Source organism: Oryx dammah, unplaced genomic scaffold (genome assembly GCF_014754425.2).
Source record: "Oryx dammah isolate SB20612 unplaced genomic scaffold, SCBI_Odam_1.1 HiC_scaffold_8, whole genome shotgun sequence".
Lineage (NCBI taxonomy): Eukaryota > Metazoa > Chordata > Mammalia > Artiodactyla > Bovidae > Oryx > Oryx dammah.
Genome location: NW_024070192.1, coordinates 27,769,297 through 27,784,118, shown reverse-complemented (window position 1 = coordinate 27,784,118; position 14,822 = coordinate 27,769,297). Strand labels below are relative to the sequence as shown.

Sequence of the window (14,822 nt, the reverse complement as noted above, 5' to 3'; positions counted from 1 at the left end):
TGAAGCTTGTACACTATGAATGTGCTTAACATCACTGAATTGTACACTTCAAATTAGCTAAAATGGTAAATTTTTAAAGGATTTTTTGACGTGGACCATTTTTATTTTGAAAATTTTGTTTTTGGCTGTGTTGAGTCTTAGCTTCAGCACCCAGGCTCCTTGTGGTGGCTCAGTAGTTGTGGCACACAGGCTTAGTTGCCCCAAAGTGGGTGAGATCTTGGTTCCTGACCACAGATGGAACCTGCACTTTCCTGAACTGGAAGGCTGAAAATCCACCAGAACTGTCTTGATTTAGAAATAGGGCAGACTTGAAGCTTAAATACCTTTATTACTTTTTAAAAATTATTTGGACATTGATAGCTCTGCAAAATACTTCTCCCATCCCAAACTCTCATACCCTTTCCACATATCCTCCCCAAAGAAACAAAATACTCATCCTTTTGCCCATTCAAATCTAATTTTTAAAAACATGTAAGATTCAAAACCAAATATTACTTTTCTTTCCCAGAACTTGTTAGTAATTTTAAACCACAATGCACATACTCAATGGCATTTCCTTTTTAAAAATTAGCTTATCTGACTATTTTATGAGGAAAAACAAAATCATTTCAAGGCCTTAGAATATAAATTCCCTGTTTCTGAAAGCAAAAGACATTGAAAAGCCCCTCTGCCCCCTGGAGTCTGCTGTGCACGTCACCCATGGAACCAGCGCTGCACGGGCGGCGCCACTCAGTCTGTCCGTCCACAGGTGAGACATGTGGAGTTGGAGAGGGCGATGGGTGGGAGGGGGGCTCCAGGCAGAGGCAGGCTGGGCGTGCAGAGTGGAGCAGGAGCTGGGTCCTGAGTGGGGAGGGGAGGTGGTGGGGAGCCTGCACCCGCACTGGTTTCTCAGTGATGAACAAGAGTGTCCACCAGATGCATTGCACGTAGAACCAGAGGTGCATGGATTACTGAGGAGGCTCGGAAGTGACCACAGCTGGGGATGACAGTCCAAGCTCCCCCGGGAACTAAGTCAGGGTGGAGGGTCTGGGGGTTCCTCGGGGGATAGAGAAACCCCTGCTTCTGCACCCCTGAGAGTCGGGATTTTACGAGAACCAACCTTTATCACAGGTGTGTCCCAAAGAGCTGGCAAATGTACCACATCTTCATCCCCAAACACCACTGCATTTGACCCCTGGCTCAGCAAGGAAGTCAGCCCACAGCAGAGCCCTGCCCACCTGGGCCGCCAAGCAGCAGCAACATGCCGACACCCTGTCCAGCCCACCAGCTGCCCACTCACAGCCACACGTGGGCCCCAACCAGCTCCGGGAGGCTGGGGGCTGGGGGGCGCCTCTCCCTCAGGGGTACCCGAACCCTTCAAGGAGCTGGCAAAATGCAGGCGCTGGTTACTCGCTGAGAAATTGGGAGCAGGGAAAGGGAGCCCACGCCACCTGACCCCCATGCTGCTAGCCGGCTCTAAAATCAAGAGGATGTTTCTGACTCATCTCTCGAAGATGGACGTGATCCATCCTTCTGCTGCAGCCATCTTCCCAACACTTCTCCTTAAGGCTTCTCCTGACATGCAATCTCAGCAACATACAGCACGTACTTCGATAAAGGATTCTGAGACTAAGAGACCCGCCCCACCGCTCACCTAGACCGGAGGGCTTTGCGCCTTCTCCCTCCGCCCTGGACCTGTCCCCTGCGCCAGTTCTGCTCCTGTGGGTTATGGCAACACTACCTCTCGGTTAAAGCTTTCCCTCCCGTGTTCCGAGTGAGTCTATAAATCACCAGAAGTCACCAAACCTCCCAGGCCTTGCCGCATATGGGGGCTGTAGCGGATGACACATGAAGCTCTCTCAACGTTTAAACAAAACAAAACAGCAGCGCACGCCTGTGTGCGCACACACACATACTTTGGCACATGAGCCTCGGGTTACTTGAGCGTGTTCAAGCTCAGCCCCTCCTATGCCCCGACACTGCTGAGCTGCGGGTCTAGGGCTGCAGCGGCCCCTTCTGCCTGATGGGAGAGGTTGCTGGAAGCACTGCTGTTCTGAGTAGCGAAAGGAGGAGGAAGAAGTGCTAAACTGGCCCCCAGAATGGTCCTCACGTTTAGCACTAGAATGGATGCAATGCTGCAGAACGTCTCACCAGGTGACCAGTTTCAAACTGCTGGCTGATTAAATATACATTTACATATAGATATAAAAATTACTAAGTCAACATTTGCTGTTTTCAATGTGAAAACGATAAAATGTAATTCTGAATAATTGTGCATTTGCCATAGGGTCCTTGCTAAAGGAACCATAAAAATAATTTTGTAATAAAAAAACTTTTCTTTTTTTTAAAGTTTAGTATTGCCCTCAAGTTCAAAAGTTTGGAGCAAACGTGCTGAGTGGGCAGGACTGGAGTCTGTTCCTGCCAGGGACCTGGAAGCCTCAAACCCTGTGGTCCCAACGGCAGGCCCAAGGGACCCACTGACCACAGGCTAGCTTGGCTCGATCACCCTTGCTGAGCACTTGGCCTGCGCCCCGCACGGAACTCCAGGGGCACGTGGGAGCTGGGCTCTGCCTTCTCTTGACTTACCAGACTAAGCAGCTGGGGGCAGGGGCCCTGGGTGGGGACCACTGAGCACCGTGACCCAGCGGGGCCTGGGGCTGACCTATGCAGCTGGAGACAGGGGTGGAGCAAGGGCTGTGCGTCTCAGGGATACAGAAGTTAGCTGTGCAGGAAGGAAAAGTGCACTGACGGCAGCCTAGAAACAGCTCACGACCAAACCTCACAGGGAGGGAGGAAGAGCCGAGGTCGCCCTCCACCTGCCCTGCGGGCTGGCCGCTCCTCGGGTGCTGCGGGCTGACATTCATGCTTTCGATGCAAGTCTGCTCGTGAAGAAACAGGAACACACGTTCTCCCGGTTCTGGCAGGTACACGGTTTTCCCGGCAAAGTTCTTTTTTGCCAAGTTCAGTTTGTTTGGTTACTGTTCTGAGCCGCTGTCACCGGAATTCGTAGATGGGGGCGCTGTGTTCTGGAACGTGAGTGAGATTTAGCGACTGATACCTGCGGGAGGAGAGGCAGAGGCGTTAGAACACCCTGAAAACCACACAGAGTATGGAACCCACCCCAGGAGACCCCAAGCCCAGATGAAATGCAAGCTTATCTCAGCTTCCTCAGGGGAACTGAACCAGCGACAGCCTATCTTAGGCAAGGAGAGGCTGGTCCTCTCGGGGAGGATGCAGACCAGGCCCTCTGCCTGCTCCACCACCCTGCTTCCCTTTGAAGTCGTGTGACCCTCAGAGCTCCCAGGGGACCCGGGCACGTGCTGATCCGCCCAGAATCTGGAGGGCTTGGAATAATGACATCACAGCCACACCCCCAACCTCAGCGACTCCATCTTCCTCCTCCCTGGACATGGCTGTGAGACTCCAGAGCATCAGGGGCTCTGCAGGGAGTATGACCCCTGTGATGGGTGCTCTCAGGAGTACACAGGAGATGGAAAAACAGGCAGGGACAGCTCCCACTTGGGGACACCCAGCATGGATGGTGTGTCAGCTCCCTCACTTTTGTCCACAGAGGAGTGAGGTGCAGCACAGGAAAAGCGGCTCATCTCTGCCCCAAACACCTCAAGGAAGGACATCGTGTTAGCCATCAGAACAGAGCCCTCCCGGCGGGCCGGCCGGCATCACAAAGACATCTGAGTGCTGGGGGCATGTGGAGACGCAGGAGAAGCAGAACTGTGTGCATCCCTGGCAGGAGCGGGAAGCTGCAACTGCTGAGGGAAACGGTTCCCTAAGAAGTGACCGCAGACTCACCCATGACCCAGCAACCTGCCCCAGCCGCATACCCCGAGGAACTGAAAGCAGGCCCCAGACAGGCTTGGGCACACCCACGTCCACAGCAGCCAGAAGGTGGGGATGAGCCATAGGTCCATCCACCGATCAACAGATAAAGATAATGTGGCCCCCATCCACATGACAGGAAATTGCTCAGCAATAAAGACGAAGGACTGATATGCACTCAACCTGCAATATGGGGTCTTCAAAACACAATGACAAGACCCAGAGGGCAAACAGTGCACGGGCCCACATTCGTGAAGCGCTCAGAACAGGCAAAGCTATACTCAGAGCAGATTAGTGGTGCCTGCAGCTGGTAGGGGCGGGGAGCTGGGTGACGGCTCCTAGCGGTACAGGGTTTCCTCTCTGCCAGTGGAAACATTCTGAAATCGAGTGACAAAACTGTGCTGACATGAAGGGCCCCTGGACTCTACACTTTCAATGAGGGGATTAGATGGCACGTGAGCTGCTTCTCAATAAACCTGGTGATTTTAAAAGACCAAAAGTTTTAAACACTCATTTGAAAACTGAACAGGTGTTGAAATCCCAACAATGTCTGTTCTCAGAGAAACCAGGGTAGCATGGAGCCCCTGGGCCCTTGGCCACTGCTGGTCAGCCCTTGGCAGCGTTCTTCATGAACCTTTAAAGCATGCAAGAGTTGACAGGAAATAAAAAGCTTCAACATCCAGAAGAAATCAGGTGTTTGAGGGCACAGCCACCCTTCAGGTGGACAGGGCACTTACAGAAGCTCAAAAAGCCATGAGAGGCCCCACAACAGCGGCAAAGGCCACACCCAGGAGCACGTGGCTGTCACCTTGGCAGAAGGTAGGCCCATAAGGTCCACGGGCCCTGGTTACCAACCGACTTTGAGCAGGAAGGTGAGCACAAAATCAGAAAGGCCGCTGACAGCAGAGTTCACATGGGATCTCACACTCTTAACTACTGAGTCTGGGAGGAATGAAGACAAGACCCACAAGCCTGAGATAAATGTAGCTGAAAATAGGGCTGCTTGAAAGCATTCAACAGTGAATGCCTGTACCCAGAACTTCACCTTTGCACCCATTTACACCGCTCTGGGGAGGCAAACGAGCCCCCATGTGAGCACTTCGGGAAGTGTGGCCAAGCTCTCAGTCCTTACCACTCTGAGCTCCTGTGGTAGTAGTAGCCCTCTATGGAGGCCGCTGACTTCTGGAAGCAGATGTAGTAGAAGCCAGCAAAGGAAGCACCGCTGATGTCCTTGATCGTGTGGTCCGGGACTAGGAACTGCTCCTGCATGCACACAGAGGGTCAGTGCCGCAGCTCCGGCCCCCAGGCCTCCCTGCCCCTCGCAGCTGGCTCTCAGCCTCACTGGGTGACCGTGAATCACGTGCCACCTGTGTGTTCTAGACCAAGCATGGCCCCCATAGCTCAAGGTTGCTAGGGTCAGAGCCGGGAGCAGGCTGTGGGGTGGGACTCAGGTCTGGGCCGAGCCCCGGCCCCGGTTCTCAGCACAGAGCCTGGGAAGGAGGATGCTACAGGCTTTGGTCTGTAGAAACACTGGCGAGATTTCAAAATAAAACAGCTTTTTCCCACAGGCTGGGGGCCTGGGGCTGGAGGTGGGTGGAGGCTCACAAACTCACCTCCTGAACTTGGTACCCGTGGCTCTAGCTCAGGAACTACCAGAGGAAGCCCACCTGACAGACTCTTCAGGAGCTAGAAGGGAAACCCACCCCCATTCCCTGAGCTGGAGGGACCAAGGGTACTGTGATGGCCCGCAGCCCAGGCGAGAGGCTGGCCGGGGAGGTCACTTCACTTAGGGGCTAAGAAGAGGGGTCTCCCAAGTCCATGGGACCCTCAGGATGACCCAGCCTGCAGGGTGGAAGGTGAAGGCAGAGGGAGAGGGGTCACAGAGCAGGGAGAGGGGTCACAGAGCAGGGGGAGGAGTCACAGAGCAGAGAGGGTGAGGCCACGCCCCCTTACCTTCCATCTCATGAAGACATAGTCCCCACTCTTCAGCTCTTCGTAATCAAAGTCGTCTGAGTTAAACGATTTTGCATACTGATAAAAAGCCAGAAACTTGCCCTGAAAGCCAGAAGCAGAGCATAGGATGAGGGCTGGGCGGGGCCGTGGGCCTGGGGGCGGGGCCGAGGCACTCACCCAGTGCTTCCGGTCCACGTCCTCGTCAGCGTCCCACTTGCGGGTTAAGAAAGGGTGCTTCCTGCTGATTATTTCTCCTTCAAAGAAGGTCGTGAGGGTTGGGTACTCCTGTGGCAAAAACACAAATATCAAACAAGATGTCCAACAGGAGTTCTAACTTTTCACAAAGGAACAAACCAAGTTCGCTTTAATTTCTCCCCAGAACTTTGAAAAGAGGACCACAGTGCTGGGCAACCACCCAGACCAGAGGCAGGTGCAGCAACACCCACGGCCGAGGAGGGAGCCTGACTTGAGGGGCCCAGGGTGGGGGTGGGATGTCTCCTGGATTCTGGGGACTTTGCCAGAAGCAGAGAACCCTTCTTTGGCGCGCTTGTGATGTGTTGATGGCTCAGAAAAGAACTTGGACAAGTTACTTCTGAATATTCTAGCATACAGAGCAGATGGTAACTTGATAGGTTGTACTTTCCAAGGAAAACACCCAGAGAGACTGCGGAATCACAGCCTTGTCTTCATGGCTCAGCCTGGTCATCGCTTCTCAGACTGGCTTGGTCTGTCCCTGGTGCGCCAGCTCTTTAGGTTTGAGGATCAGGGAAGGGGCTGTCGAATAGCCCGATGTGAGAGGCACTCGTGTAATTCTATCACGTGAGCTAAGACAACTTACATGACAGGAAACACTGATGACCATGTCTGCCCCGGGAAACCACAACCACCAGAAGAGCAAACGAGTGGTCATCCTGACCGGGTGCCTGAAATGTTAATACTCCCAATAACCCTGCTGTTTGTCCCTCTGCTCATGCAAAGGCACAAAAGATTTGCAAAAAGTTAACGGAAGAACAAGTAACCACTGTAATAAGTTTACCATTTCCCTGCATTTGTAAAAACCCACCCACCAGGCAACCCCTCAGTGTCACCAGGCAGCCAGCCCCTCAGAGCTGCCCGCCAGCCTGGGTCATTCCTGGGGGTGCTGTGACGACCCCCACCCAGCAGAGCACAGGTCACCATCCTGATGTCCCGAGACCACGGAGGACCTGCTCTCTTCCTCACACCCTACGTCAGCCCCTCTTGCTCAGTATTAAACATCTACTGGTTTAAATCCATTCCCAAGGCTTTGCTACTTCTCCCGGCTTGCCTGCCAGGTGGCTCGGTGCCCCTGCAGGGTACTGCGGCCTCACTGGCCTGGGGCTTCCAGGAAGGCCACGACCACTTTACTGCACACACCAAAGCAGCCTGCCCTTGTAGCAGTGAACGTGAAACACTGCAGATCTGCCATCCCCTAAAACAGAAACCTTCACCCCAACGGTGGCGCTGCGTTCCTCAAACACATACCGACACAGACAGAGCCGAAAAATTGTAGAGACCAAAACTGCCTAAGCGGAAACCTGATTTTTAAAGGTATAAACCAAATTATAGCAATCATTTGAGAAAGACCTGCTAAGGGAAAAATTGCTTTATAAGCTGGCAGCTGACTTGAGATGTTAAATTAATGGCTAGACAGTATACTGACTTCCTGAGTTTTGAATCGAAATATTTTATCAAGATGTCCATAAAGAGAGAGAAGGATGAATGATCAAGTGGTCCTACTATGTAATAACAAAGAACAAGCTTACGGTCAAGTCACGAGTTTTCCTAACAAGTGATTCTGCACCGACCTCTCTCTAAAATGTTCCAGGCAGTCTACCAGGGTGACCACTAGGTACCCACGAACACTGAGAATTAAATAAAATAAATATCTAATGAATGAATGAAGGAAGGAACAGAAGGAACCCAAAAGACAAAACCCTTCACAGGGCAAGCAAGGACATTCAAGCTCTGACTACAGCCAGGGGTAGGGGGCTCACAAAGGGAGGGCGGGCATGGCTAGCATCCCCAGGTGTGGGCCCACTGCGCTGGGCCCGCCTCACCTCACTGGCTCCAGGCTCACCTGCCTGGAGGTGAGTCCAGCTTTCCGTGAAGACCCACCTTCTGGAATACCAACGTTTGACTGACCAGTAAGGCAGTCTCTGCCTCTGGTGGCATGACCACCTGTGTTCCAAGTAAACCCAGCACAGCCTCAGAGTGCCCAGCATTGTCTGGGGAGTGTGTGGTGGGCCTGACACCCTCCCGGAGGGCTCCCAGCCACCTATGTTGGGCTCCCCGCCACCTATGTTGGGCTCCCCAGAGATGCCCCTCTCCCTACGGGTGGCTGGCTGGGACTGCAAAGAGAGTATCACTTGACACCCATTCTTCACAATTCTGGGATTCAGTCTCCACAAGGCAAACAAAACTTCCCAAACGGTGTTTGTGACTCAAGGCAGGTAGGAGGCCAGTTATCTCCAATTATGTAGTTAGTTTTCCCTATTTCCGTACACATGAGGAAGACCATGGCTGATTAGTCACGTTAAATTAAGTCAGATAGCTGCTATTTCCACAACTATAAATGGAAAAGCAAACAAAAACAGCGCTTTGTTTTTTTTTTTGCCACACCATGCGGCACATGGGATCTCAGTTCCCTGATCAGGCACGGAACCCAAGCCCCGGCAGTGGAAGCGCGATGTCCTAACCACTGGACTGCCAGCGAAGTCTCAGGCTGTACATCTTAAATGGGTGAATTCTGTGCTATGGGAACTATATTTCAGTTAAAAAGAATTTTAAAAAAGGTGCATTAAAAGACTTGGATGACTCCGGCAGGATGACAGACCCTCAGGAAGCACAGCCCCCTCTGACGAAGGTGGCTCCTTGGGAATACGGCTGTTGGGTGGCTTGGGGGCGCTACCCTGCATTCGGGCCACCTGCCCCCACAGGGCCACCGCAGCCTTTCCGTCTGTGGGTTTTTAGTCCTGCCCACCATCTGTGTGCAGCTTGCTGTGACCATTTGGAATCAGGTCCCCATTCCACACTACAGACTCTGCTGGCTTCCTTACGAAGTTCAACACTTTTGTTCTACACTCAACACACACGTATGGCCGCCTGCGAGTTGAGCGTGTTCTGTTGCTGGGTCTTCTACAGCACAGACCCAGGTGAGAGTCCTTCCTCGTGCTGTCACTTGCTGCCCCAACTTGACGTGATATGTTTCCAGAGGTCTGTCTCAACAACTGAATTCTCAGGAGACTCTCACACATGTGATAGGAAAGCGGGAGAACCAGAGGGACAGGGAGACGGAAACCAGTGCTTTCCGACTGTGTGGGGCCCAGCCTGGGGGTCAGCAGCTCCCAGAGCTGCCCGCTCACTGATGCCGCGTCCCCTTGGGCCCTTAAGTGGGCACCTGGAGCCCTCACCTCACAGGTAAGCCAACTGACACAAACAGGTGAAGGTTGTGGGGCAGGAGGAGGCAAGGGTGTCCGCCAACCCCTCACTACTCTGAGCAGCGTGGCCAGGCCCCCTTCCTGCTCGCCAGTGGGAAGACAGAGGGTGCTCTCTCTCGCCTGTGACATTCCTGAGTTCTGAAGGTTGAAAAGCTGGCCTTGAGGGAGGGAGCAGCTCCTTCTGCCGGAGAAACCTCCAGGTCTCGGAGGGGTGCTGCTCACTCCAGAAAGTGAAACTAACCATGATGGCGGCAGCGATGCTCTGATTATATTTTTGTTTTCCTCAAAAAGGCTCAAAGTAAAATCAGTAGTGTTGGTCACATGGTGACCTTTTGATAAACTTTAACGTCTGTGAATGCTCACATCCACACTGCCTGCTCCTGCTCCCTTACAATAACTGCACTCAAGATATGGGGCTCCTGAGTCAGGCCTGCAGAGTCGAGCTCACTGGCCCTTCACACCTGGGGTCCCAACATGCTGTCCCCACCAGGCCCCCGCCTGCGGGAAGAGCACTTACCTCAGTAAGGCCTTTGATCTTCAGATACCCGCAAAGGTAGGAGTTCCCCGTGTCCACGTGCTGAAAAGACAGGACACACAGCCTTGTTACAAACACAGGGTCCACCGGGGACAGCGGAAGCATGTCCAGCATGCAGAGGCCCCTTGGAGGCCAGGGAGTGAGGGAGCCTGGAGGCTGGTACAGCTGGGTCTCCCCGGTCCAGTAGCAAGCTGAGTGTTTAATGCTGAGTGAGGCCTCGTGTTAAGAAACTAGGGGGACTCCCCTGGTGGTCCAGTGACCAAGGCTCCATGCTCCCCATGCAGGGGGCCCAGGTTCAATCCCTGATCAGGGAACTAGATCCCACATGCTGCAACTAAAGATCTGCATGCCAGCAAGGAAGACCAGGTGTAGCCACATAAATAGATACATATTAAAATAAGAAAAAAACTAGGAATGTTTGTTGCATTCCTCAGATCTGAGGACCCTATACCTTCCAATGCACCATGAGTCAAACACCAAAGTGGTGCTTCAAAGCTGCAGTGAGCTCAGCCAGCCTGAAGCACGCAGCTTCACGAAGCTGGAGCGGTCCCATTGTCTGGTGCAGTGGACAAAGGTCTGCACCTGAAAACCACCGCAGCTCTGCAAACATCCTCACCTGCTGCCGTGGGCATCCGACAAAATGGAGCAGCCAACCTGAACGGACAGGGGTCAGCAAAGGAGCTGTGTTCAAGGACCCATGGCTTGAACCCGAAGCCTTGTTTCAAGGGTGTGATTCTCACCAAATTCAATACAGTTTGGGTTTCACAGCTGCCAGAAAGGGTATCAGGTGGCAAGGATACTCGCTAATAAGATTAAAAACTCAACTAAATTGGCTAACATTTTGCATGGATTATCACATGCTTGAGAATCAGAATTTCAGTTTGGCCTCCATCCAACCATGTGTCTCTCCCTCTCTGCCCAAATTGATCTTTTTGAACCAAGGGAGTGTCGACCCAGCAACCAGCCAGCATCTCAGTGAGAGAGAACAAGGCGAAGGCCTCAGCAAGAAGGTGCTCGAAGCACAGCTGTGTCCAACAGCTGCTCTTCCTAATATTCCTCCTACAGTGACCCGGCCCTCACTTCACTCTTGGCTTCTTGGATCGCAGAGGAGAAAGAGAGTAGTCACAGTAACATTGAAAAAAAAAAAAAACCACCACCAGGTCAGAACCTTACAAAGATTTGAAGAACTCTTTAAATTGCAATTTTAGAGGAAAAGAAAGCGCTCCAGAAGCACATGAATAGAGGCCCATCTTTAGTCATCAGAGAAGTTCAATCAGAACCACAAGAGATGCCACCTCACCCCCACTGGGATGGCTATAATCAAAAAGAGGGACCGTGACAAGTGTGACAGGGACGTGGAGAAACTGGACAAGTTGACAGGGACGTGGAGAAACTGGAGCCTCTGATACTGCTGGTGGAGATGGAAAATGGTGCAGCCACTTTGGAAATCAGCCTGGCAGCTCCTCAAATGTTAAACAAAGAGTCACCACACAACCCACTATTCCACTGGTAGGGAGACACCCAGGAGAAATGCGGACAATGTACACATAACAACTCGCGCGTGAATGTGCACAGTGGCGTGTTCATGACAGCCCCAGAGTGGAAACACCCACAAGCAGCCATCTATGCATCAGCAGAGGAACAGAATGCTGCAGAGCCACTAGGGGACGATGACACAACGACACAGAGGGAGGGAGCACTGGCTCCTGCTGTGATGTGGACGAACCTCAAAACACGGTGCTCAGTGTGACAAGCTAGACACAGACAGTTACCGTTTGATTCCCTTTACGTGAAAAGGCCACAATAAGCAAATCTTAGGGGAAGAAAAATTAGGGGTTGCCTAGGGCTGGAGTCCTTAGACTGCATGGAGATCAAATCAGTCAGTCCTAAAGGAAATCAACCCTGACTCTTCATTTGAAGGACTGATGCTAAAGCTGAAGTTCCAGTACTTTGGCCACCTGATGCAAAGAGCCGACTCGTTGGAAAAGACCCTGATGCTGCGAAAGATTGAGGGCAGGAGGAGGAAGGGGTGGCAGAGGATGAGATGGTTAGATAACATCACTGACTCAATGAACATGAGTTTGAGCAATCTCCAGGAGTTACTGAAGGACAGAGGAGCCTGGTGTGCTGCAGTCCATGAGGTCACAGAGAGTCGAATATGACTTAGCAACTGAATAGTGTTGGAGGGGTGTGGCACCTAAGGATTCTTTCTGGGGGTAATGAAGATGTTCTAAAATTAGACTACAATGGCAGTTAACACAGCTTTGGGACCACACTAAAAACTACTGAATTGTACACCTTACATGTGTGACTTGTGTGACAGGCGAATCATACGTCAATCAAGCTCCTAAGAAAAACAGAAAGAAAGCAGGAAAGAGGTGGAGTTACAAAAGTCAGAAGTTTCTAAGACGACAGAGCCCAAGAACCCAGTTGTGGCTGAAAAACCAGCTGATTGGGCAACTCACAGGCCAGACTCTCTGCGACAGTAAGACACTCACCCATCCAGGTGCAGGGCGGCATTCCTGGGTGTGACTGCCGCCCCCACCAGCAGATGGTCGACTCCAAGTGGCCTCCAGCCACTGGCCAGGTCACTCTGGCCACCCTGGGACCTGCTAGTCGTGCACCAACCCAATCCCTACTCCCACCGGTTCACAAGGGAATTGGCACCAGCAGGAATTCAGAAACAACACACTGAGGACAGGGAGGGGAGCTGCCGCAGGAACCAAGATTTGTCTGTGATACCAGGCTGCTCCGCCGCTGGTCCCCAACCCCATTAGATACCATCAAACTCAACAAGGGGCCCAAGTCAAGATCATCCCAAACATGACCCACACCAGGCATCTCACTTCTGGAATTTTATGATGAGCTGTAAAATGTAACAGTCTGTATCTTCCTACTCAATTCTCACATTTGGAGCAGAAGAGAAGGGAGATTGCCTCAGTGGTCATCTAATGGTGAGAGCTGAAATAACTCAGCCACGACCCTTTTCTTTTCCTGGCCTTGTCTCACAGCTTGAAGGATCTCGGTTCCCCGAGTAAGGACTGGACTTGGGCCACAGTAGTGAAAGCGCCAAATCCTAACCATGAGACCACCAGGTAATGCCCATCTTTTCAATTACGATAAACATCATAGCTCATATTAGAAATTTCAGTTTGTAGACCAGAGACACAATTAACAGAGATGGAGTTCTCTTGATCTAAAGTAAACGATTTACTCCCACAAAGCAGTAAGATAAAAAGAGGCAGATGAATTGGCAGTTGGTGGAGACAAAACATATCCCCGTTGTCTTTAAGGTGGGAGAAGAGAGGCTGAGAAGAGAGGTTGTTTGAGATTTAAAATCAGTAAAGAGCAAAGGACAGGAGAAAAATTCTGTCCTCACACAGAACCTACATTCTACATCTACATCCTACATTCTGTCCTTACACAGAACAGCGAAGCTTCTGCAAGACCTTTGAGGGGACAGTGTTTGGATGGGCTTTTAGGCACAGCTTAGGAGGTGAGGTATCAGACTGAAGACAAAGGGGCTAAGGGAGGAGGAAGTGGGTCCTGCTGCAGGCCTGGGCAGATAGACAGGAGGAACAGTTTTCCAGGAAGGCAGAGAAGAAAGAGGATTAACCACTGCCGATTTCCTTGGGCTGGGAGGAAATGTCAAGTGTGCTCCCATCCGCATGAGAGGAGTGAAGTGCAGGAAGGAGCTGGGACAGGTAAAGCTAAAGTTCCAAAGCCATTAGGAGCTGGCAGCAGTTTCTCAGAAATCCAGGTCAGATGGGGGAAGGAAATACCATATGAGAAATAAAAGTGGGTGAGTTACATTTCCTAGCATGAGTATCAGAGACTAAGGAGGAAGCCCTGACATGTGGATCAAAGTTAAAAATACAGTAAGAGGGTCCCCTAGAGCCAGGAAGGAGGAGAACAGGGAGATGGGGAGGTCTGGGCAGACAGATGGACAGAACAGGAGTGGACTGGAAGTGGCTAGAGGGTGGGGAGTAGGGAGTGTCAGGAGTCTGAGCCAGGAAGAGACTATGGGTTGGGGTCTAGGAGATCAGCTTCTAACAGACTGTGAGGAGCCCACTTAGGATGTGAGTGCCCAGGCTAAGGAATGGGGCAGGAGTCGAGGTGGGATGGGGGCCCTCAGGTCCCGGGGCTGATGGAGAGAGGAGGCGGATGAAGCTCTGCCGAGGAGGAAACCCCCGGAGGAGGAGGCGGGTCCCAGGGCCTGGGCTTCATGGGACCGAGGAAAACGTGGGAGGCAGCAGGCACGTCTCGGGCCTGGGAGCGTCCAGAGTCAGAGGGAATCCCTGGAGAGTTTCCCGGACGGGGTCCGAGAGGGACTGAAAGAAAGACTGTTGCTGGGGCGACAGGCCATGGGGAGGCAGGGCCGGATCTGAGGCGGCCGGTCCCCGGCTCGGGCCCGCAGGGTTGGGGTGCGCCGGAGGGCCCCCGGCAGGCCCCGGCAGCAGGCCCGTCCGTGGCCGCGGGCCCGAGGGGGCGGCGGCGCGGCCCGGTCCGTGGACGTCTCGAGAGGCCGGGCCGCCGGCTCACCTGCAGCACTACCTCCACGTCGTACGAGTTCCCCTTGCTCTTCTGGTGGCCGCGGAACTTGGAGCCGCTGTAGAGCAGGCTGGTGGCCACGCCGGGCTGCTGCGTGTTGATAGGCGGCGGCGGGATGAGCGAGGCGGCGGAGGCGGCCGAGGCACCGGCCGGCGGGGGACACTCGGTGCGGACCGGCATCGCGGGGTCCCCCGGAGCCAGGGCTGGGGGAGGGGGAGGAACCGCCGCCGCCGCGCGGAAGCCGAGGGCAGACGGAGGAGAGGCCGGCGCGCGCGTAGGGCGGGAGGGGTCCACCCGCCGGCCGCAAGCGGATCGAGCGCTCCGGCCACCACCGGGACCCCGGGACCTGCGAGCAGGGCCTCCGGGTCCTGAGCTAACCCCCTCCCCGCCTGCGCTCGCACACACACCCCTTCCGATTGGTTCGGGCGCGCTGAGGGGCGGGAGCAGGCTGGCTCGGCAATTCCGCCCATTGGCGGGCGGGGACAGCACGTGGCGGGAGCCGAGGCCCT

At 53.3% G+C, this 14,822-nt stretch overlaps 1 protein-coding gene across 1 annotated transcript; it reads right to left on the bottom strand.

Annotated features, from left to right (window-relative positions):
- Positions 1-308: 308 nt before the first annotated feature.
- Positions 309-14,704, bottom strand: GID4 (GID complex subunit 4 homolog). Its single transcript, XM_040245818.1, has 6 exons — positions 14,305-14,704; positions 9,745-9,804; positions 5,947-6,054; positions 5,770-5,871; positions 4,949-5,079; positions 309-3,037 (listed from the first exon to the last, which is right to left on the bottom strand). The coding sequence occupies exons 1-6, from the start codon at positions 14,491-14,493 to the stop codon at positions 2,974-2,976; spliced, it is 654 nt and encodes a 217-aa protein (XP_040101752.1). The 5' UTR covers positions 14,494-14,704; the 3' UTR covers positions 309-2,973.
- Positions 14,705-14,822: the final 118 nt, after the last annotated feature.

Excerpts from the sequence above, each read along its gene's own strand:
- GID4 (XM_040245818.1), bottom strand. The coding sequence starts at position 14,493 with ATGCCGGTCCGCACCGAGTGTCCCCCGCCGGCCGGTGCCTCGGCCGCC. Across the intron at positions 5,080-5,769 it reads ATGTCTTCATGAGATGGAAG|GAGCAGTTCCTAGTCCCGGA; the intron begins GTAAGGGGGCGT and ends GTGTGCATGCAG. Across the intron at positions 3,038-4,948 it reads TACCACAGGAGCTCAGAGTG|GTATCAGTCGCTAAATCTCA; the intron begins GTAAGGACTGAG and ends CTCCTCCCGCAG.